At 44.9% G+C, this 24,045-nt stretch overlaps 1 protein-coding gene across 1 annotated transcript; it reads right to left on the bottom strand.

Annotated features, from left to right (window-relative positions):
• Nucleotides 1–6,147: 6,147 nt before the first annotated feature.
• ACAA2 (acetyl-CoA acyltransferase 2) lies at nt 6,148–23,873 on the bottom strand. Its single transcript, XM_066568999.1, has 10 exons — nt 23,835–23,873; nt 19,440–19,606; nt 17,707–17,835; nt 15,872–15,988; nt 14,406–14,553; nt 11,947–12,122; nt 10,880–11,009; nt 8,642–8,712; nt 7,952–8,106; nt 6,148–6,785 (listed from the first exon to the last, which is right to left on the bottom strand). Exons 1-10 carry the CDS (start codon nt 23,848–23,850, stop codon nt 6,701–6,703), a joined length of 1,194 nt encoding a protein of 397 aa, XP_066425096.1. The 5' UTR covers nt 23,851–23,873; the 3' UTR covers nt 6,148–6,700.
• Nucleotides 23,874–24,045: the final 172 nt, after the last annotated feature.

Raw genomic sequence — 24,045 nt, 5'->3', positions numbered from 1 at the left:
AGTCACTGACACTCCCCCTGCCCACCCAGGGGAGTCACAGTGAAATCCTCCTCTGAAGCCAAGTGATTTGGACTGGAATTACACAGGTGGTAGCAACATACCGCAAATTCCTTGGGTTTGGTTGGTTCTCAAGTCATCCTCAGGGAATCTATTTTTAGGCCTGCAACTGCATTTTTCCATGGCACTCCATGACCCTTCCTCCCACCCCAGTGCTGGGCAGAGCAGGAAAAGGCTGATGACAGAGACCAGCCCTCAAACAAACAGGACCTGAGCAAGGGGCACACCTGCTTTGCAGTACAAGAGTCATGGGCCTCCACCTGGAAGCTGTTTGAGAGAAAACAGCAGCACAGAGCCCTGCAGCACACACTTCTGCCCAGAGCACCAGCACTCAGGGTTCTCAATTCTCCAGGACAAAATGCTGCAGGTGGTGACAGAGGCAGGACACCCCTGGTGAAGGCACTCAGCACTTGAACCTCATACCTTTCTTAGAAACAGCATTAATGAATAAATACTACTGTTTGTGCAGCTGCATCCAATACCTGCCACAGTGAGTTCTTGGTTCATATCCATACTTGCCCTTTGTCTCAAGTTTAAACTACTCCAAGTCAATTTATACTCCATAACCTACTCCATACTCAGACTATTCCATATTCTACTTCCTTACAATCTCTCCTGGATCTAATTTGCAGACTGACACTTGCCCACTGTGACAAGTAGTCATTAATGTTCTACTTTTCGCTCACCACAATCCCACAATGCTTTTCTCCAGATTAGTAATGTTTTTTACCCTTCTAGCAACTGTAGATTTGCTGAATCACAGAGTCTTATGATTATTTTTAAGGTGATTTAGAAGTTTCTGGAGTCTGATGAATGTACTTTTATTAAAAAGAGCACATCTTTAGTTTGTACAGGTGAGGAAATTTAGCCTGGTGAGTGTCAGAAGACACTCCTGAAATTGAGTTATTTCATGCTCAATTCAATTAGTGCTCCAGTAAGTACAACTTCTCAATGCTCTGCCATCTCTTAAGTTCTCCCTCCCTTGTTAAATTTACGTTGTCTTCTGCTTCACACTCTAGATTTTTCAAATCCCTTTTCAAGACCTGAAAAATCTCTTTTTATAAATAACCACAGCAGAGGGGAAAAAGACTGTTGTGTAAAATACTCTCATAAGAAAAGCAGAAAGCCCAATGATTATATCATGTGTATCTTGTACTAGAGCTAAATGTTTATAAAAAGGGATTAATTTTTTTTTCCTCCCTGGCAAAGGCTAAAGTAAATACAATGCTAGAGAAAATATGTGACATGCACTCAACACTGAAGAAACATGTTTGGATACAGCACAGTGAGGAACTCGCAGAAGAATCTAACACCATAAAAATTCTGAGCTTTCAGCTTGCCGTCAGTGCTCAAATCTCTCAAAGTAAAACTTGGGTGAGTTTTCTTTGGAGATGTGGTCAGATGGTGCTTACAAGCTCCATAAACTGATTAATTAGTTGCAGGAATGAAAAACATTTCATAGGTTAGCAGAGGTTATCAGGCAGCAACACAGAAATGAGGGCACAAAGTCTTTCCCCTCCTCCTGCTTCCTGCAACCCCATAGCTCAGGTTTTGGCTCATAGATGCTTACTTGTTCTTTTATTTTTTGTTATTCGAAGTGCCCTGCTGCTAATGTGGAGGAGCTGGTGTGATGTCTGTGCTTGGGACAGACAGGAATTTGGGGTGCTGGCTCTTGGTGTCCAGGCTGGGCATCACAACCTCTCCAGACTGGCAGGTTCACTCCCAGAGCTTGCTGCCTTCAGCTTCTGTGCAACAGCTCCCTGCCTCGCTGATTTTCAGAGATTAAAGCTCTGCTTTCACAATCATTAATGCCACATTTGGGCAATGCCTGATCTCACAGAAAACACATCCAGCCCAGGCAGGGTGTGAACACACGGCCCTGCTTCTGCTGAATCAGAGCAAGAGCATGATCACCAGAGGGAAATCAATAGCTGCTCTCGTTGAGTACCTGCCAGGAGTCTGTCATGATGGCAATTTCAAATAGCTGTGGATCAGCAGCCTGGGATTACACCTGATCTGCCCTGCAATTCCTGCTCTACAGTGATGCATCACTGGCTCTACAGCTGGACTTGTTCTCAAAGAGTGCCCTCAAATAAGTCCAAAAACATTGCCTTTTGATCTTAACTCACTTCCATGAGAAATACTTATCCAGTATAAAACTAAAACCAACAACCATATGTGTAATTCAAACTTAGCTCATGCTCCAACACACCTGCTGAATTTACTTTTTCATTTAAATGTACCAAAGTCAGAAAAGACATGACAGCACTAGATTCCTTGTAGCTGCTTCCAGAAGGGGGGAAATGCATCCCTGTTACTAAACCCTTAGCTTTGAGCTCTCAGAAGGATTAATTTCCCTTCTGATCCCCCTCAGCATCCCCCTGCAGCATCCCAGTCAGACAGCACAGACTTTGGCAGGTGGAGAGGCCAGACAGAGCCCTGCCCAGCTTAACAGCATCACACCAGATGGAAAACGTCTGGATTTGCAGATGGAGGAAGAGCTTAATAGAAATACTCTCACGATGAGGTGAGACTTCCCCAAAAATGTGCACTTTAGGAGCTTCAACATGTAATTTTTTTATACACAGAATGCTACACAACATCCCATCTTCATTGCTGGAGTTTCACTAGCAGTGCAGCAGAACTGCTTATATCTAATCCAGAAAGGAATGCAACAGGTAAGTCTATCTCTGTCAGGCCTCTGTACCTTCTCCCTCTCTCTCACATACAGTTGTTTAGGATTAAGGTTTAATAGCTTTTTTCCAGGACCAAGGAACCACAGAATCTATTCTCTTCATCTCCTGCCAGACGTAGCACTCCAGTGATCTCCCCACAAACTGCAGTTGGGACCCTCTCTGTAAAACACCAAATGCTCCCCAATGCCCTTGGAGTCCAGAAGCTCTGGGGTGCAGAGCAGCACTGACATGCTGGTGTCGTGGCAGCTGCCTGTTTAAAAACCATAAAAAGAGAAACGGGGCCTGAATTTTCAAGTGTTTCCAGTTTCAAGGTTTAATCCATCAAGCACTCAGGAGAAAGGCTGTGCTACTGCAGGGAGTGCAGATGCTTTTGCGAGGCTGGGACAGCTGCAGGGTGTCTAAAACACTCCACCCAGTGGCAGAAAGCTACACCCGCCTGAAAAAGTAAATCCAGCACAGTTCTACACAGGCAATAAATCCCACACGTGCTTTCTTTCCCCACACAGTTAAAAAAAAGAAATAAATTAACATTTTCGTTATACTGCATAATAGAGACTATTCACACAAAGAATACAACTGAGCCTAAAAAGGGGAGGAAAAAAAAACGTATTCACTCAGTATATTCAAAGTATGTGATTATCCCTCTAAAATCAAACACATTTCTTATCTCCCACTTCTTCCAGGACACTCAAATTCCCGTAATCCCAACTGCTCTCAGCAGAGATGCCTTAATTTCCCAAAGGCAGAAACACAGTTCTACCATTGTTATATCCAGGAAATCAGAGAACATAGCTGGGAATTAGTACAAGGATCAGGTATTTCTGCTGTTATTCTGCAATAAATGATAGAGCTTACTAGCAAAGACAAGCTCAGACCAAATCCTCAAGGCTCAGCACTCCTATGTAATGTAGAAGATTGGCTCAGGAATCAAACATCAATGCTTCTGCTCATCTTTAATGATAACTCAGCATGAAAAAAGCCAGTATTTTGAATCCCTGCCCATGGCACTGGGGTTGGAAGTAGATGATCTTTACTGTCCCTTCCAACCCAAAACATTCTGTGATTCTGTGATTCTGAAGCACAGCAAACTGTGTTTGTGTAGGGCCTAGCACAGGACCTGGTTTTGGCCTTCTGGGACTGCCATGCTCTAGGCTCGGAAGTGAAATCAGGAACTACAGAAGAGGAATGCAGAGGGATTGTCATTGGTCTCAACCATTGAACAGTTTAATTTGCACAAAGAATATTTTTATGGGATATTGGCAATTAGGAATTGCTGGCTGGGAGGGTGGGCAGGCCCTGGCACTGGGTGCTCAGAGCAGCTGTGGCTGCCCCTGGATCCCAGGCAGTGCCCAAGGCCAGGCTGGACCAATCTCATCTGGTGGAAGGAGTCCCTGCCCATGGCAGAGGCTGGAATGGGACAGTCTCCAAGGTCCCTTCCAACTAAACCATTCCATGATTCCACGAGCACATCCCTCTGACCTGGCTGACCTCAGCTGGGTGATGTGAAAGAAGCTGCAAGTGCTAGAGCTGCACTGCCTGAAGTCCCAGTAACTTCATGGGAAAGGATTTTTCACTGCCTCACTTTTGTGTGACAAAGCCTCTCAGCCTCTTCAGTTCTCACAGAAAATGAACAGGATAAAAATGGAACAATATGGGAATAAGCAGTTGGCTCACATTGAAAAGAAAGGTTACTGGCAGGAGGATGTACATCATCTGTGCTGATAACACATTTGTCAAGGTATCTGGAAGCTGTTTATGCATAAAACGTTCTCTGGAAAATAAGGTGGACATCATGATGCGTTTTGCAGAAATTACGCCATAATTCAGGATGACCAAATGCAGCTCTCATGGCTAGAATTACACATGAATCTCAAAAATGTGAGTGATAAAAAGGGGAAATGAAACCTTGTGTGCTAAATAAAGCACATGAAGGGGATTTACTGTAAACATACAATGATGAGCTCAGAAAGAACTGCTATTGCACAAGGAAAAGATCCTGGAAAAACTTATCCAGTTCTCTGAAAACGAGAATTCAGTGATCATCCACAGCCAAGAATTGCCCATAAATTCCTCCATGAGGACAAGGAGAGGAGCAGCACCCATCCATGATCTCTGTGACCAGTGACCAGACCTGAGGGAATGACATGAAGCTCTGTAAGGGCAGGTTTAGGTTGGGTATCAGGGAAAGGCTCTTCCCCAGAGGGTGCTGGCACTGCCCAGGCTCCCCAGGGAATGGGCACGGCCCCGAGGCTGCCAGAGCTCCAGGAGCCTTTGGGCAGCCCTGCCAGGGATGCTCAGGGTGGGATTGCTGGGGGTCTGTGCAGGGCAGGAGCTGGGCTGGGGGATCCTTGGGGGTCCCCTCCAGCTCAGATTATTCCATGCTTCTACAATTCTAAGAAGAAACAGGGAATTAGTTATTGGTTATTACAGAAAGCACTATTGGTTATTAAATAAAAATCCTCCTGCAAAAGATGTGGCAAAATCCATGTGGCAAATGTTTTCTGAGCAGTGAAATCCCAGTAATCCCAATCTAATCTACCACGATAAGAGTAGAAAGAGGAAAACAGATACAGTATTAGATAAATATCTGGTTTGCTGCCCTATGGCAGCTTGGTTGGTTGGATATTTTTTTAATCCATATAAACAGTGCTAAATATCTACAGTTTTTAAAGTCACTGCACCCATGAAAACCCCTGGGAAGGTGATCAGCATACTTCAATTGTTATCCACCAGCTGTAGTAACACTTGCCTTGACCTGAATTTCCTGCTAGGCTAGGCAGACAGGTTTGAGTGGTTTTCACAATCCTCCCATGCCAGCAGAGTGGCAAGAAGCGGTTGTAGGTAAGGAATATTTGACAGAGGATGAGAAGGAGTAAAGGCTGAAGTCTCTGCTGCTGTTCCAGTGCTATGGAGAGGTGTGTGCTGTCTCTGGCAGGGCTCTCTGCAGTGAATACCACGTGCACATCAGAGCAAGCTGCAAGCTGCTCACAGCAGCCTGGAGGACTCCAGTGAGCACAAAGACTTCACTTCACCCCAATGTGATGCTGGCTCTGTCAAATGATTCGTAACTCCAACTCCACTGCCTCTGAGGCAGCTTCCTCAGAGCTGCACCTCCCACACTGGCCAAGAACAGCCCCACACCAACAGACCCAAGAAATATGGGTGGTACTAGCAGAGGAATTTTAAGAAAGAGATCCTGAGTGTGTGCAGTGAACGTGCCCCTTCTCAGGGGGCTGGCAAATTTGCTGGAGTTCTCCAGAAACTACCTAATAAACACCAGTCATTCCTCAACCAGAAGAAACACTCTCTCCAAAACCCAACACTGATTTCCCAAAACTAACAATTCTCACACTGATTTACTTTTAAAATAAACTAACAAACAGAACACCAAGCCTTTTTCCTTTGTGTGTTATATTTATTATTCTTTTGGGAGGCACAATGAAAATTTCAGCTTCTGTTCTTTTCCCTTGCAGAACAGCAGGGTACAGGTTAATTGCCATCAATCTACAATCAATATATTCTTCAGAAAATCTCTGATTGCATTTTCACATTTCCTGATAATAGAAGAGGCACATGTACCAGACAGTGTCAGTAGCTGAAATAAGTTTAAGCAATACTTGCTTAAAAAGCTGCACTGACTGCTATTTTAAGGCAGGTTGGGTGAAAGTTTGACAGGCAATTTCCTCAGGAAATGAAAATAATTTTGCCTACAGAAAAACATTGATTGAAAAGAGGCTTTCAGAAAATACTTCATCAGTGTGAAATTATATCGATGCTGCACTTCCTTTAGTTAGAAAGACATCAATGAATCTCTTTTGTTCAGAATTCTGACTTCTCAGTCGTTCCTTTACCTTGCAAGCAAGGCAGGCAGCGATGCTCTGCTGTCAGAGGAGGCAGGTTTCTCGGGGGATCAGCAGCTCATGCCAGGCTGCAGTGCCCAGGAGGCCTCAGGCTGTGTTCTCAATGAGCACAGCAATGCCCTGCCCTCCGCCGATGCACGCTGACCCAACCGCGTACTTCCCACCGCGGCGCCTGCTCAGAAACAAAAACAGGGGGGATCGGTTACTGCAGGTTACTGCAGCTGGTTTCCTCTCATAAAATCAGCAGCTCCTGTCCTGATTTTATGAGAGGAAACCAGCTGCCAACTGGGTGTCATTGAGAATGACGTTTTAGAATGTCTATGCTGTTATTTTTCTAGTAAAATACCATGAAGTCTCAAAGTGCTGTTGAAGTATTTCTCAACAATGACTTTAGACATCATCTGGTTCCAGCCCCTGTCACAGGCACAAACATCTTCCACTAGACCCCACCTGAAAATTTCTGGAGTAGTTTTTAAACTACCTGCTGAGGTAGTTTTTAAATGCTAGGTTTCCTACAACCACACTCCAAGAAACAGATTTCTGCAAGGTGCAAATGATCTGAAGTTTCATGGCTGAGCACTAAGACAGTGTTGCAAGTACAAGCAAAGAGACACAGTGATCTCCACCCTGAGGGGGGAATTAAAATGCTGCTAAGCATATTAAGCAAGCCAAAAGAGCCAGAATTTCTGAAAATGGGCTAAAGGAGAGAGAAGGTGAAAACAAAGTCTTTTAAAGCATCCCTTTCAAGTAGCTAAAGGACCGGAGAGGGACTTCACACAAGGGCGTGGAAGGAAAGAGCAAGGGGGAATGGCTTCCACAGCCAGAGGACAGGGACAGATGGGATATTGGGAAGGAATTCCTGGCTGTAAGGATGATGAGGCCCTGGCACAGGGTGCCCAGAGCAGCTGTGGCTGTTCCATCCCCAGTAGTGTTCAAGGCCAGGCCAGATGGGGCTTGGAGCCACCTGGGATAGTGGAAGCTGTCCCTAGGACTCCATCATTCTATGAAATGCCCCATGTTAAAAAGAGAACAGACTCTGCTCAAAGGCCATTTCAAAAAAAAGGAAACCTTCCCACAGGCTCCTGTGGGCTTGGATCAGATCTGGGTGAACTAACGAATGCTGTCATGACAATAGGATGGGATGTGAGGCAAGAGCAGGACCTGCCCTGCAGCACAGAGGTGGCAAACTCTTACAGAAAGTGGCCCATTCCAGCCAGGAGAGTTTTAGGCTGGCTGACCAGAAGAGTTCAGTCACATGGCATCCATGCCCAAAATGTCAGCAGGCATAAATCCACCCGCCAGCAGTGCACCCACGCTGAGCAGCTGCTGTGTTCCTACCTTAACTCATGCACCAGGTGAGCTGTGATCCGTGAGCCCGAGGCCCCCAGGGGGTGGCCAATGGCAATGGCACCTCCGTTGACGTTGGTTTTCTCAGGGTCAAGGCCCAACACCTTTTCCACAGCCAGATACTGAGGTGCAAATGCCTCATTCACCTAAAGCACCAGAGAAAGGACAGAACTGTAACACCAGCTTTCAGCAGTATGTGTGCAAACAAGAATAAACAAGGTGAACTGGTCCTCCAGGTCCTTTTGGGAGAAACATTAAATGCTCATGCTCAGCCAACACTCATGTGTCAATCCAACCCAACTAAATTCAAACACTATGCAAGTATGAGGTGTATTTTCTAAAAAAAATAATACAGTATGCTCTGAGACAGTGGGTCATGAAGAGCCTGCTGCTCTGACAGAAAAAGGCCCTGCTCACATGTATCACTAATTAAAAACATGAGCAGTCCAGCCAAAGGAGTAAACCGTCATGTCACATGAGGATATTTTTGTTCCACGGAATGTGATCACACCATTTCCAGTTTCCACGAGCCTGGGATTTTTGTAGTGACTGTGCAGCAGAAACTGGATAGACAGAGGTCAGGCAGGCTCCTGACAGGCAAGAACACCTACATGGCATGAGTGGAATCCTTCTGCTAAAAAGATCAGGGGTAAAATCACTGTTCCTGTAAAAACATCTCACCTCTACCAAATCCATATCCTTCAGGGTCAGTCCTGCCTTCTTCAAAACCTCTGTAATTGCAGGTACAGGGCCTGTTTGGAAATCATATGCAGTCAGTTAAATTTAAAAAATTATTAAATTAAGTATTAAAAACTTGTTTTTACATAGGATAAATTCATAAAGCCTCATGAGAACCCCTCCCACGAGCTGCAGATAATAAATTCTGGATATGTCACTAACCTGCTTTCTTAGGTGGTAAGAGTGCTCCTAAATCTCAAAACTACTTGGTCTTCTTGCCAACAGCCAGGGAAAGCTGAGAGTGTCATGACTGCTGCACACAGAGCTTTTGAGTCAAGAGAAGTGACAGTTCCCAGATAAAAAAAAAACCAACTTCACAATGGTTTTGAGGCATTCTCCTTCCCTGTACTCTTGGTTCCACTTATTTTTTCCTCACAACCTGCAGCCTCCAGGTAAACAAAATAAGAAAAATACAGGCTGCTCTAGAGTTTGCTGGTCATGTGCTTAGTTATGGGTATTGTTGTTTTGTTCTTAATATATCTGAAAATCTTCTAGTAAAAAACATTTAATTAGTTTATTCCAAACAATTAAATGCTCTCTCAGACTCAGGTCTTGGACAACTGAAGAAAGTAAGATTTTGGGTTTCAGACTATTAAGAGTTTGGCAACCACACTGTCCTCTGCAAGAAAGCTGCCTTCTATAACCTAATATAAACTACTAAGGGAAATTAACCTCAAATACAGCTACCTAAGGAAACAAACACTCAAAGAGAATTTGGAAGGGTTAATCAGGTACGTGCTTGTAGGAGAAACATACTGAGATGTTGGGTGGTGGCTGATCATTCAATTCTAAAACACCAACAATCCTAAATGCTATCGCACCGCCAAAAATGGTGTTGAAAGCACATACCTCAAAGAATAAATACATAAAAATAAGTAAATTATCAAAGAGACAGAAATATTAAAAGAAGTAAGGGCCCACTTCAGAGCTCAGTGGAGTTTCAGGGAGCCCCAGGCAGCTTAACACCAGACTAAGTGCATCTTATTAGGGAAGGATTTTAGTATGCCTGTTACGCATGAGAGTAATGGGAGGGTCTCATGTAAACAACACAAAGACCCCTAATGACAGCCAAGTAAACTTTTCCCCCTCTCTTTTAAAAACAATGGATTCTCTCACTCAACACTGTGAGACAGGACCTGCTATCAGTATGTGAAAGGACAGTGGCTAAGACTGAGCTCCTGTTTGTCAGATCTGCTGCCGTCATGTCCTCATCTGGTCTCTTTGAGCTGCTGGGGACAAGCTGTGGTGTGAAGGAGTTGGGATGGGATACTAAGTGATCCTCCATATGATTTATGAAGTTTTTAAACAAGCTAGAAGAGCTGCCTGGACTAGACAGAACAGGCTGGTCTAGGAAGCACAATGCCAGCACCATGTCCAGCGAAGAAAACCCTCCCTCCACGTTTGCTTTGAAGGCTGTGTCAGTCAGACAGTCTGAGCAGGAAAACAAATCTGACAATGCCTCATTTGCATTTCTACTGACACACAGAAACTGCCAACAACAGCTCCTCTGAACAGAATACAGAGAGGAAAAGCAATGCTGGGATACAATGCTGTCTGCAAACTAAAGTGAAGGGAAAAATCCTGTGGTGTCTGGATTGGCTTTGAGGGACTGTTTGCACTAAGAGAGGAAACAGAAAATACCTAATGAGGAAACAGAAAATATGGGGCTAAAGCAACCAAGAAAAGGTTTTTGGTTTTCCAAGTAACACATGAACAGATGCATATCTTGGGATCCAAGCAGACTGAGCCACTGAAACTGCTGGAAGGTTACACTCCTCCATCAGCAAGAGGTGAGGCAGGCAAACTCATAGTTACACATTTTATCAAGGGACTTAGAGCTCACAGAGAATGAAAGTGAATTTAAGAAGAAAATGGTTTTTAAAAAATGTATGAGTGTTTGTTTTCTTGACTAAAAGAGACAGTAAAAAAGAAGAACCTGGGGGACTATGCTGGTGCTATTACTGTGCATCAGACACTGCACATACCCTTCCAGCCAAACTGAGGAGCAAATCTGTCCCTCTGCACAACAGGGATGGACTGACACAGCAGGATGGACAACAGGACACACAAACACCTTCAGAGCCACCAGACTGAGCACATTTCTTTCCTTTAGGATGCCCATGACAAGAACATTTTGATGCTGTTTGATGCCATAAAATGATGTGCTTTACTGCAACTTACCAATGCCCATGATGGAAGGGTCACAGCCAGCTGAGTGATAAGCTACTACTCTTGCCAGAGGAGTGAGACTGTGCTTTTTAAGTGCTGATTCACTGGCAATGATGACTGCACCAGCTCCATCACACACACCCTTGCAGTAAGAGAGAAGCGTTTTTAGCAAGAAAATACAAAGAAACAAAAAAATCCTCACACTCTTTAACCCCCAAAAGGGGCTTGAGTCTGAGGTACCCTAATTAACAATGAACGATGTTTCTTCAAAACAACCAAAAACAAATCACTCTTCTGAGGATGGGGAAAGATAGTTAAATATAGATAAATGTTTCATGAATTCCAATGTGTTAGAAAAGAAAAATAAGTCTTCCCTGCATTGGAAAGATGATTCCGCTGACTTGCAAGAACACTATTAATAATTGATAATATATGTGCTATTAATTATAAAAGATACTTTACAGACACCCACACTTACTGTGGCTATGATCTATTTTAGGCATGAATTCAGACTGTATGATCACAGCACTCCATCTGGCCCAAAGAACTTTAATCAATTAATTAAGATAATGACTGTGAGAGGAGCAGTCCATAATGACATGCTGCTAAGCACTGAGTATATTCTGGGCAAAAGCAAAATGTGGGGAGAGAGGACAGTAGCTGTGGTACAAAGATGAACAGCAGCAGTATGCCCACTAAAAAAATGTAGGTTTAAGGAAAGCAGTTCAGTTACCACTGCCCCCCCCAAAAGAAGGAGAGTGGGTACACAGCCCCTGCAGCCACAAACTGCACAACTCAAGGCTGATGAGGAAATGCCAATGCCTCACTGCAGTACCAGTGGCAACCTATAGAATCAAATTTAGGACTTAGGAGCTGACTGAAGGAACCCCTGGCACCTGCCAGGATCACCTGGCACAAGGCTGGGAAAGTCAGCTGGGGCATTCAGCTGCAGAATTAGAAGTCATTTTTGTCAGGAGACACCACTGAGAGCCAACTCGGTGAGAGATAAAAACAGTGGCAATAAATTTGGAGAACCACAGAGGGGACACGTGCCCAACCCAAGGGTCTGATGTACTCACTGAAGCATTCCCAGCCGTGACCGTTCCATCCTTTTTAAAGACACATGGGAGTTTTGTCAGCTGTTCCATGGTGGTCTGGGGTTTGGGGTGCTCGTCCTTTTGCATGCTTTCTTTACCCTTTTTTGTCTTCACCTCAATTGGTGCCATCTCAGCCTTAAAGTAGCCAGCATCATTAGCTGCAACCACAAAAAGGAAAATAAAAAGGACCTGATAAAAACATCAAGATGATTGCCCAGCATGACCAACAATCATATTTTCATGTGCACACAGCTTCTTGCTCTATTTGAACCAAAAGTTCAGGGACAGCAATATTTATGCTTTATTTTGCTTATTTATTGTTGGGGTTTTTTTTGTGGTTTTTGTTATTTTAGGAAGTTGGGCAAAAATTATACAAGTACACTGTCAAACCTCTCCAAAGAAAGCCTCAAATACTGAAACTTTATTTCAGGTTTAAACAGCTAAACTCCATCTGGTTTGGTTTTTTTGTGTAAACCACTATGTTTATTTTTAGTATATATTCCCCTTTACTGCTGCTTTATTTTACAGCCCTGTCATTTCTCAGATGGCCAAGATGTAAATCTCACTCAGAGAGGAATGAGCAGAAAACCTCTTGAGCCGCATTGTTTCTGTTGATAAGATACTGTACATCAATCAAAATCCTGCTCAAGGTGATCCTCCAAAGGCTCTCACTGTCAAGCTAAGATCTCAAATGGGATTCAGCTGCCTAAACAACCTAAAACAATTCAAGTCTTTGCAGGTATCTAAGATGCCCAAAAAAGCATCTGGCCAGACTGCCGAATATAACATGAGACAGAGATTTAAAACTGAGACACTGAAATCGTCAGATCTGATGTTGTTTAGCTACCTCTGGGCTTCTCAATAAATGCCTCAAAACCTTTTTCTTTCCTGATTATACACAGGGTTCTCTCTTTACTGTGGGATAAGATGACCTGGTCCTACAGGCAGAAATAAAACCAGCAACGTAAAATCCTAGGAAACAAGAAACACAGTTTCTAGCAAAGGCTCCAGTAATAGCAGGAGTTAGGTAACAAGAGGACTAAGCAGGAAGGGTACCAAATGATGAAGAAAAGTTACGAAAAGCACTTCTATATCCATTAGAAAAAATACAAAATCTTCCTTTGAGAGTGCAGCTGTTAAAATGCACCATCATTAGAATAGAAAACCATGCTTAGATTTTTCCTTCTTATGTTCACCTTTGGCCTCCAATGTATGTTGAGTCCCAGGATGGCCACTGCACATTCTACTGGATTTTGGCCTGAACTTCACAGTAACTGAGTCACAGAAACCTGGGAAGATTTGGGTTGGAAGGGACATTAAAGTCCATCTTGATCCAAGCCCCTGCCATGTGCAGGGACACCTTCCACTGTCCCAGGCTGCTCCAAGCCCCATCCAGCCTGGCCTGGGACACTGCCAGGGATCCAGGGGCAGCCACAGCTGCTCTGGGCACCCTGGGCCAGGGCCTGCCCACCCTCCCAGCCAGCAATTCCTAATTGCCAAGAGCCCAAAATCTGTGCCTGCCCTCTGGCAGTGGGAGCCATTGCCTGGGTGCTGTCCCTGCAGGCCTTGTCCCCAGTCCCTGGGCAGCTCTGCTGGAGCCCCTGGAGGCCCTGGCAGGGGCTCTGAGGTGTCCCTGGAGCTTCTCTTGTGCAGCTCAACAGCCCCAGCTGTGCCAGGCTGGCTCCAGAGCAGAGGGGCTCCAGCCCTGGCAGCAGCTCCGTGGCCTCCTCTGCACTGGCTCCAGCAGCTCCATGTTCTCCTTACATTGCAGGCCCAAAGCTGAATGTCTCTGAATTATGGTTTTGGGCACATAAAGCGCCCCGAGAACAGTTTAAAACACAGCTCCTAAACAAATATCCCCTCTTCAGATTCCATGTGCTCCATGACTGTTCAAGCATTCAAGAACAACATTCAATTTGCAAAAGAAAGCAGAAGGATTTAGATGAATTACAGCACATGCTGGCACACAAGGAGGATGTGGGTCACTTTGGAAAACTGTTCTGCCGTGTAGAGGAAAGAAAAGAGTGCAGTCAGGCATGCCTGGGACAATGCTGCATCCCACCAGAGGGGCACCAGCAAATTACATTCACCAACATGAATCCTACTCAGGCAGGAGCTGACCTGTGACTGGCCAGTGGTGTTTGCTGCCTCAACAGCTAAGGAATGTCCCTGAGGAAGGCACAGGAAGGCAGTGGAAAGGGGCTCCCACTAAACCTTCTGAGAGGTGCAACCCCTCACTCAGCCTACTGTCAAAGTCAACCTCCCTAAGAGCGCGTCATTTGTACCATGGGGCCAGCAAAATCACAAACTACAGCATGCAAACAGAAGGACAAGAGCACCAAGAGCCAGGGAAACCCTTAGAACGCTTGGAATCAATGCTAAAAACTGACTAGACTTGAAACTGGTGTCACATAAACGCCTCCCCTGCCCGACTCACTCACCAGCCTTGCACCTCTGCTGGGTTTTGAGCGCGTACCGGTCGCAGTCCTCCCGGGAGATGCTGTATTTTGCAGCCAGGTTCTCAGCTGTCACTGCCATAGGGATTTTAACATGTGTATCTGTTAGGGCTTCCCACAACGTGTCTTCCAGCTGCATGGAACATCAGAAGGAGGAGATCAGGAAGCACGGCAATACTGTATTTATTACTGACAGCTTCTAACTGTTCAGTAGTCTCTTAGAAACTAATGGTTCTTTGTAGAATTAATTCAGGTTGCCTACAGATAATTTACTGATTTATCAGAATGAACACAGTGAAAAACAGTGTGCAAGTTCTTGTGTGCTACTCTAATTAATCTCCATTACACTCTAGTGCAATTCTTTCCACTCACACGTGGCCCCAAGAGGCTTGGGGAAAGCTTTAAAAATAGGTTTTTAGTATTTCAGAATATTTCACATCTGTATTAATTATTTATTAGAGTCCTGTGAGCAAGCTTCCTGGTTGCCACGAAGGAAATGGGAGGCACTGTGAGAAGGCACAACAGCCTACTGATTCTTTAGCTCTTTCTCGACTGTCAGGTAGAATCCCCTTGCTAGAGTCAAAGGTTTCTGTGGGTATAACATCTCAGGGGAGAAGATACCCAAGTTTATCTTCACTCAAGCTGATAAAGGTAAGCCCAGTCAGTTCAGATGGCTTTTGTTATTTCTGTCAGCAGAAAAGTTCTTTAAGATAAACCATTCATTCACCTGTCACTGTGTAATTCAGTTATCTTTATGGTAAGAACACAGTTGCACCTACTTGGTGTATCAGCAACTTTGTGAAGGTGCTGTCTGTAGGACCTGTGCCACACAAGAACAGAATCAAGGACATCATATTCACCATCTTCACAATGGAAATATGGTGTGGGAAAAAAATCCAAAGGGCTGAAACACTGAAATATCCTGATTTTGCATTTTGATGTCAGTTATGACCTACTGAGTAAGTGGTGACACGTTATCAATTTATCCTGCTGCACATTTTCCACAGTATTCACTCAGGACTTACCTTCAGAAGAAAATGTAAAGATAACTTACTTGTCAATGGATTTACCTTCAAGGTTCCACTTTGAAATTGAGAGATGATCACAGCTTGGAGGCATACACACTCTTTACCAGTCTCTCTACCTACTGCCAGCTACTTCACAGACATTTTGTACATAGTGCTTGCACAGAATGTAGCAAGCGAACTAAATTTTGTGTCCAAGAGTTTATTGGTATGTTTAACATGGAACAGGAACTCAAAAATGGTTTTGAAAAAGCTGGAAAACTTCACCAAATGGCCTGACCCTACTGTTTCGATAATGTCTGAATACTACATAAATGCTTTAAGCTACCAAGTCTGGATCTAATCTCCAATAATTTCACGTGCAAGGATTTGGTGCCTACAATCCTGATACTAAACAATGCTTTGCTCACAGAGCAAAGGAAGTACCTTGAGTTCTGCTCCTAATCTGGTTCCGAACCGAACCTTCCGAACCGCGTAAGGAGCCTGGCTCATGCTCTCAGCTCCGCCACACAGAACAACTTCTGACTCATTCAGGCAGATTTCCTGTCAACACAGTAAAACAAAACACATCTAGGATTTAGCTGGCTGCTTGAGTAAGAGAATAACAACTGTTTTAAAAGAAGAGGTAGTCACCTACAAAGCAACGAACTTAGAATGAATCCAAGCTTAGCCACGTGTGTACATGGATGAAGGGTTTACCCTCCTGTTAATGGTGGGGGTCTGTCTCCTTCATGCCACATCCCTTTTTCTTCCCTTCACCAGAGAATGATTGCATCCACGAGGGAAGAAGAGAATATGGGTGTGCACATGTGACAGAGCAGAGGAACAAAGACATCAGGAATCTGCATGCTTGTGTGGTTTGGTTTCACAAACGGTTGTGCTTTTGGTTTTCAGCTCCCACTCTTCTCAAAAGGAACACAAATTACACTTCAAAGCCTGAAGTAAGACCTTACCATTCAAAAAAGGGACATAATTTTAGAAGACAATAGGTAGGTAGCTGCCAAATAAGTACCCAAAACACACTAATTCATCAATGGCAAAGCACACAAAACCTAAAAGCCCCAATTCCTAAATGCACCATCAAAGCATTCAAAACTAGTGCTTCCTTAAAATGCTTCACTGAGTTGGACTTTGAAGTTATTTATGAACTAGAATGAAAGAAAATTAAATTACCCCACGGAAGCTGTGGCTGCCCCATCCCTGGAAGTGCCCAAGGCCCGGCTGGACAGGCCTTGGAGCAACCTGGGATAGTGGAAGGTGTCCCTGCCCATGGTAGGGGGGTGGAACTGGGTGTACTTTGATGTGCCTTACAACCCAAACAGTTCCACGATTCTGTGATCTTGATATGCATTTGAGATTCCCAGCTAATAACTTGTGCGTAGCAATATGTGCTGAGATGCTCCCTACTGTTACTAAAAACTTAGTGAGCACCTAAGCAGCACAGGCTGCATTGATGAAATGCCATTTTTGAAAAGGACCTCACACCATACTTCCAGTAAAAAGTGGTCACATTCTGCAGCAGATTTTTTCAGTGTGGACAAACGTGTGTAAGGCCTCTGCAAAAAGCACTAGGAAAAACAGTCGGGTGGATGCTATTGCAAACATGTAACCTTATCTCTACATTTTTCATATGTTTCTTCTAGAGTATCAGACCTAAAATAATTCTTTAGCCAAGGAAAACCAAAAAAATACCACTCAGTCAACAATCTGCTTGTTCAAGTATTCATAAAAGCAATGTATGAGCAAATGAAATAAAAATCCCTGTGCTCTGACTCAATGGTTTTGGCCAACTCCAAAGAGAAGTTGAGTCTCTTCTATCCTAAAAGAAGTGACATCATAAACTACTTAACCCATGAGAGGTTTGGATCTTTGAACAAAAGCATACTTAAAAAGCTCAGATTGCTGCTTACACAGCTAGCCAGGTGAGAATATAAACAATGATCGGGGGATGAAAGACTTCTGGAGTCCAGTAATTCCAGTCCATACAAACAGGATTGTGGGATGCAACTATAGCACAGCTGAGCTCCAGCTAACACTTGTTGCATTCCTCATATTAAACTAAAAATTACTACAATACTTGGATTTTAAGAACCAACCACACAGTTTGGCACTGTGGTGGCTGAACTGCAAAAAACTGTGCTGGACAATAGAAATCTCTATCAAAAACCCATGTGAAGACTCATCCCAAACACAAAGGACATGTTTCTACACTTTAAAGGCCTGACAAAAGCTACAGCTGACACAGAAATACAGCTTTGTACCTGACAGCCATTGGCAATGGACTGGAAGCCAGAGCCACAGAGCCTGTTGACAGTGAGGGCTGGGACAGACATGGGAACTCCCACTCGCAAACCAACGTGTCTTGCGATGTAGATGGCATCTGAGGAGCTCTGCAGGCACAACAGGAAAGAGGTTTTGTCACACTCTCATTGGTTTGGAAAGCAAAAAAAAAAACTCTTGATGGAAAAGTCAGAATGGTGTAATTGCATCCCAGACAGAAGATGGTGCATGTTCAGCAGAAATCCTACTGCTCACCCAAAGCACTTTGATTGAGCTCAGAAGACACTATCCACAGGACCTGAAAGTGTCACTGTCTTAATATGCATTTTAAAGAAAGCGTGTGTTAAGTCAGAAACTTTATGTTTTTTTCCCTTATCCTTTATTTTCAAAACAGCACCCACACAGCAGGCTGACACAAGGGCAGATCCTGCCTGGCGAGCTGCAATTATTTTAAGGTAAATTAATATTGTTCAGACTAACAAGGGAAGGCCTCCCAAAACCAGAGAGAACATCTATGCTCTTGGGGAACGTGCCCTAAGCTAAAACGTATCATAAAGACAAAGTTCTGTGCACAGTGCTGCAATACTATTGCAAGTTCAGAAAAAAAAACCTAACGAAGCCACTTCTGCTGAAGGAGTTTGAAGAAGTCACACATTCACAGTTTATTAAAATTAATCAAACAATATAAATAAACCAGAATTTAAAAAAAAATCTACTGGGATGGGGAAGTATGCTGCAAAGGAAAAGACATGTACTTTCAAAATAAAAAGAAACTTTATCAGGAGATGGCTATTTTTTATGTGAAAGTACTACAAGAGATTTGAGTGCAGCAATGCTTTCATAGGCCACAAACAGCTCTTACAAAATTGAAAAGCTGAATAAAGAAGCATAGATAGTAGCTGTAGGAGACAGAATAATTTAAAGCCACTCTTTTGGCTGAAAATCCAAAGAAGGAATACTACCTGTTTCTTTGCTTATTTTCCAAGTTCTCAGCTACTTGCTTCTTCTGCATCCTTGAAACACGCAGTGCAAAATAGAAGTCCCCACCCTTAATAGTAATGGTGAAAATCAGAACACAAAGCAAAAAAAAAAAAAAAGCTAGAATGTTCTTTGCTGTCTTGCCTAAAACAAAGATCCTCATTTGTATGTGTGGGTAACTGCAGTTCTGCAATGCGTACAACAGCATCCTCTTTGGAAAAGACACGATTGTCCAAATGTCTCTGCCAATCAAAGCATGTATCCTTCCAGTTCAAAGGAAACTCAGGTTCACTCAAAAAAAAAAAAAAATTCTATGGAAAACACAGGAGGAATTGACTCAAATCACTTACAGGCTTGACACAGAAAGGGATTTATGCAAGTCAGTGAAAAAATACTGATCACTGAGTCACACAGCTCAAGCCAATAAAACAAGGGAAACATACCTGGGATTAGCAACTAACCAGTTAATTGACATGTGCTTTTAGGAGGTCAGCTTGTCCTGGTTGAAACCACCTCTGGCACTAAAAAAAGCAAGCTAAGCCTTGCTCCCAACAGCACCACAAATCACACAGGATCCATCCCTCAAGCACAAGCAAGAAACACTACCCTGCAAACCGCTACCGACCCCTTTCACTTCCACCCCTTTGGCTGCCAGCCCGAGGCGGCAGCTGCCTACAGGGCCACACCGAGGGTGCCTGAAACAGCCCCCGAGCAGGGGATTTTCCAGGCCACCAACCTGCATGACGTTGCCCACGACGACGCTGTCGACGATCTCGGGGGGCACCTTGCCCGCGGCCAGCGCGGCTCGAGCAGCATGTTCCGTCAGGTCGGTGGCCGAGAAGTCCTTCAGCAGCCCCCCGTAAGCGCCGAAGGGAGTGCGCTTGGCCGCCACGATGAACACACCTGCGGTGGGGGGCAGAAATGACCCACGGTGAACGCTCCCCCCCCACTGGGGGCACAAATTATCCAGAGGCAAAGCACCTGGCGCGCAGGGGAGCGCCAAGCCCGCCTCCGGTGGGTGAGTGTCGCTACGGGACACGAAATGAAATGATGCGGGCACTGGAATCTCCGGGGCAAAAGAAGGGCAGTTTAATTTCTGACCCCAACATTTATAGATTTTTAAAAGTGACGGTGGATTGGAGGATGACAGTGCTACCTCTCCAATGACACTGGACAAACCAACAGTCCATCGAATTTCTCCTCCTCCAGAAAAGAATGCGAAACAATAAGTATTTACAAAAAAAAACCCAAAAAACACGCGTGAGAAAATTCATTTCAAGAATGTAAACATCAGAAGGCTCAGGAGAACTTAAAAACACAGGGCAACAGGTGACACCCCAAATTCACATGAAACTTTGTAAGTATAGGCAACACAAACACAAGAAGCTTGAGATAAGTAATGAATGGTGCTTTAGACAGGGAAGGCATGAAGAATTAACAGTCAGAAAGAAAAGCTGTGAAGATTCTGGAAATACAGTGAGGTTTGACAACAAAGCAAGGTTGGATACAAATGTGGAGTCGGAGTAGGCTGCCACATGCATCAAAAATTAGTGCTAATGCACTTAAAACATGCCAGTAACATCTAGGAAATCCTGCAGTAGACACCTGTGAAAAAATCAGATAAGGAACAGTGCTTTTAGCAGAGGCCATTCCCTCATCCTAGAAAAATCAAAAAATAAATCAGATTTTTGGTTTATATGCAGAAACAGTTTCCACAAAAAAACCAATCAAACAAAAAACCACCAAAAAACAAACAAACAAAAAAAAAACAAAAAAAAACCCAAGAAAACCAAAGCAACCCCCCCCCATACTCTTTTTATATGCACTTCAACTTTGAGGACTTTAGCTTAAGAGGAAAAACATTCCCTAATCAAAAAAATTCATGCATCTGACACCAGATATATATATATATGCCACCTAAACTGCTTTAGCATGAATCTTCTGGTTCCTGAGAAGAAAATCCAGTTTTTACTAGGCAGGAGACCATGTGCAAGAACTTGTGTACAAATGCACGGGCCGGGAGCAGATGAAACAAATTCCAGATCAGGGGAAGCCACCTCTGAACCAAAGCAAACATCTCCTGGCTGCCTGTCACACTGGCTCCCTGCTCCCACGTGCAGAAAAACAAGTGGGAGGCAGGCTGTGAACTTTCCCCCAGTTGAACCGTATCGCTCACATCCCCTGTTTCCACAGCTCCCATCAAACACCCAGCTATTTTAGGGAACGCTGCAGGGACACACACAGATGTAACCATGCAGACAAATGAAAATGCCTGCTCATTAAGCTGCTTGTGAGCACTGATTTCAGGCCATCTGATCTGTGTTACTTGGCTGTGTTGTCAGAGAGGGTGCCTCTCCATCCCGCATGTATTTGCACCCCAGGCTGCATGACTGCTAGAAAAGGACATTCCAAACTGGTCAAGGTCAAGGCTCCCCACTGACAAGGGCCTGAACACAGTGCAGAGATCTAAAATGTGCAGGGAGGAGGCTCAGACTCGTATCACAGAATGGGTTGGGTTGGAAGGGACTTCAAGGATCGTCCAGTTCCACCCCCCTGCCATGGGCAAGGACACCTTCCACTGACCCAGGCTATTCCAAGCCCCATCCAGCCTGGTCTTGGACACTGCCAGGGATCCAGGGGCAGCCACAGCTGCTCTGGGAAGCCCGTGCCAGTGGCTCACATCATGGCAAAGTATTTCTTCCCAATACCCAATCTAAACCTTCCCTCCCTGGCATATCTTTCCTGCAGCAAAACAGACCTTGATACTCACATTCTTCACCACTCCTCCCATCCACTGATTCCCTGCCTCCTCCAAATTGATCCAGCCCTAACTGATCACAAAGCCCCACTGCAGACCAGCCTGGGGACCTGACCAAGCTAAAGGAGCCCCTTCTCCTCCCTCTTGGCCCGTTTGTCAGTCACCCACGTTATTTGTTCAGTCATATCCACTGCGGCATTGCCTCACGAGCAGCCCAGGGGCGAGGATGGAACTTTGCCCTTAAACATTCCTTCCACATCAATACCACCTCTCTCTCTTTCACGGAGGCTGCTCACCGCTGCCCACTTCCCAACAGCACCACGGGGCCAATAAACCAGGGCAGGTCACACAAGAGAGGCAGCTGAACACCAACTCAGCAGAAAATGAGGGCCTCATTTTCACTTGGATCAGTCCTGTGCCCGAGTTCACCTTCTGCCTGCTCAATAAAACAATAACTCAAGATTCAGAGAGAAGACTGGGTGGAACCAGTACGAGAGGAAGATGAAGGAGCAGCAGCACAGTCTGTTGAATTAGTTATGTTGAATTAGGCTGGACATAGACACTCCCTTAGGGGACATAACTCCAGAGCCTGCCAAATTTTGCTGGACTGGAGAGGCACCTACAAATGCTACTCCCTCCCCAGAATTTCAGGAGGGGCAACAAGGGGTGGCTGAAGTCCTGAGTGAAAAAGGACTCTTTTACCTTCGACAACTCTTCCTAAATTCCCATCAATTAGTTCTGTCCTACATTACCAGAGAAAGATTCCAGAGTCTCTGCAACTTTCCAAGGTGATAAACATTATCTAAGAGCACAATAGCACCAAATGCATAGAAATCTGACAACTTTTGGGGAAAGAAAGCCAAGATCACTCTGAATCCTTACCAAACACTACACTTGAGACATTTTTTAAACTGGTTTTCTTAATCACTTGCTGCCAAATAGGGAACTGAAACACTACTTGATCCTCCAACATTATCTCAAATGCACTTGGTACGAAAATAATTCTTCATCAGATCACATTCTGAAAGCCTAGAAAACAACCAATAACATAAAAAAGGAAGTTGAGAAGCAAGAAATATGAAAGTGTTGTGGGTTGAGATAAGAGAAAATCCTGCTAAAGGGCACAGAAAACCAAAATCAAACTATTATGGCAAGGTGCCCTCTGTGCTATCCAGCTCAGCAAAACCATCAGAATTAACACAATGCTGACTACACAGGCCTTAGCACTGCAATCTCACACCATGACTGACATGTATGTTATTATTTAAGTACAGTCTGTCAAGTAGCAAAGTGCTATCAAATAGATAAAAAGCCCTATTGCAATAAATTTCAATTTTGTTTTCATACAAGAACAGGTCTTAAAAGGTGTATGTACCTCATTTTTAAGAGTCACAGAATTTAAACAATGCAGAGCGTAAATCAGTTCTTTGCACCAAGTCCAGGCAGGGCCTGGATGTGACAAACTCCCTGTCACTGACAGTTCAGGTGTCACTTAGCCACTGCACATAAACAGAGAATCACAGAATTACAGAATCATCTGAGTTGTAAAAGACCTCTAAGACCATGGAGTCCAGCCATTCCCCAGCACTCCCAAGGCCACATCCACATGACTTTCAAATCCCTCCAGGGCTGGGGACTCCACCACTGCCCTGGGCAGCTGTGCCAGGGCTGGACAGCCCTTTCCACGGAGAAATTGCTCCTGCCACACAAGTCAAATTCCCAGTTACATGACAGACACGCACACCTTGCTTTGCGTTTGTTTGCAGCACAGCTGAGTCGAGCACGCAGGGAGCCAAACACTGAATTACGGCAGAAAACAAGTGCTGAACACAGAGGCTGTGACTGACACTGTCTGACCCCCTCCTCACCTTCTTCACCCCCTCCCCACCCTGTGCTCCCCATTCCCACCCTCTGAACACTATTCCTAGCCCCTGACCACATTCCCTCTCTGAAACCCATATCCACCCCCCGACCTCATTTCCACTCTCTGAGCCCCATTTCCCTTCCCCTGACCCCCATTCCCACCCCCTGACCACATTCCCACTATCTGAACCCCACCCCCACCCTCTGAGCCCCCTCCCCACTCTACGGCGATCATTCCCACCCTCTGACCCCGCGCAGCCCGGTGTTTTTGGGAAGTTCCTAATTACTTCCAGCTCTCTGGCCGAGCAGGCACGGACGGGACAGCGGTGAGAGAGATCCCCCGGAGGCACGGGAATGGCTCTCGGGGGCTCTACTTTGTAATTCCTGCCGGCCCCACCACCTGCCTCGCTTTGGGGGCCCCTACAGCGTCCAAGCCGTGACCTCCCGCCCTCAGGGTCCGCCTGGAGCCCCTCAGGGAGCCAGGGATCCGCGGGGGGACGGGATCCTCACCCCTCAGCAGCGCCATGGCCCGCCCGAGTGCCGCGCCCGCCCGCCGGCCCCGCACATTCGCCACGCTCAGGGCGGAAGGGGCGGCCGGGCACGGCCGGCAGGCAGTTCGCTTGAAGTTATTTTCTACGCGTAATTTTAGTTGTTTGATAAATTTATTTTAAATGTGGGGGAAAATTTTGGTTGTTTGTTTTTTATACTTTGCTTCTGCTTG

The sequence above is a fragment of the Molothrus aeneus genome, chromosome Z (assembly GCF_037042795.1).
Source record: "Molothrus aeneus isolate 106 chromosome Z, BPBGC_Maene_1.0, whole genome shotgun sequence".
Lineage (NCBI taxonomy): Eukaryota > Metazoa > Chordata > Aves > Passeriformes > Icteridae > Molothrus > Molothrus aeneus.
The sequence above is the reverse complement of the archived record's forward strand: the minus strand, read 5'-3'. Positions and strand labels throughout refer to the sequence as shown.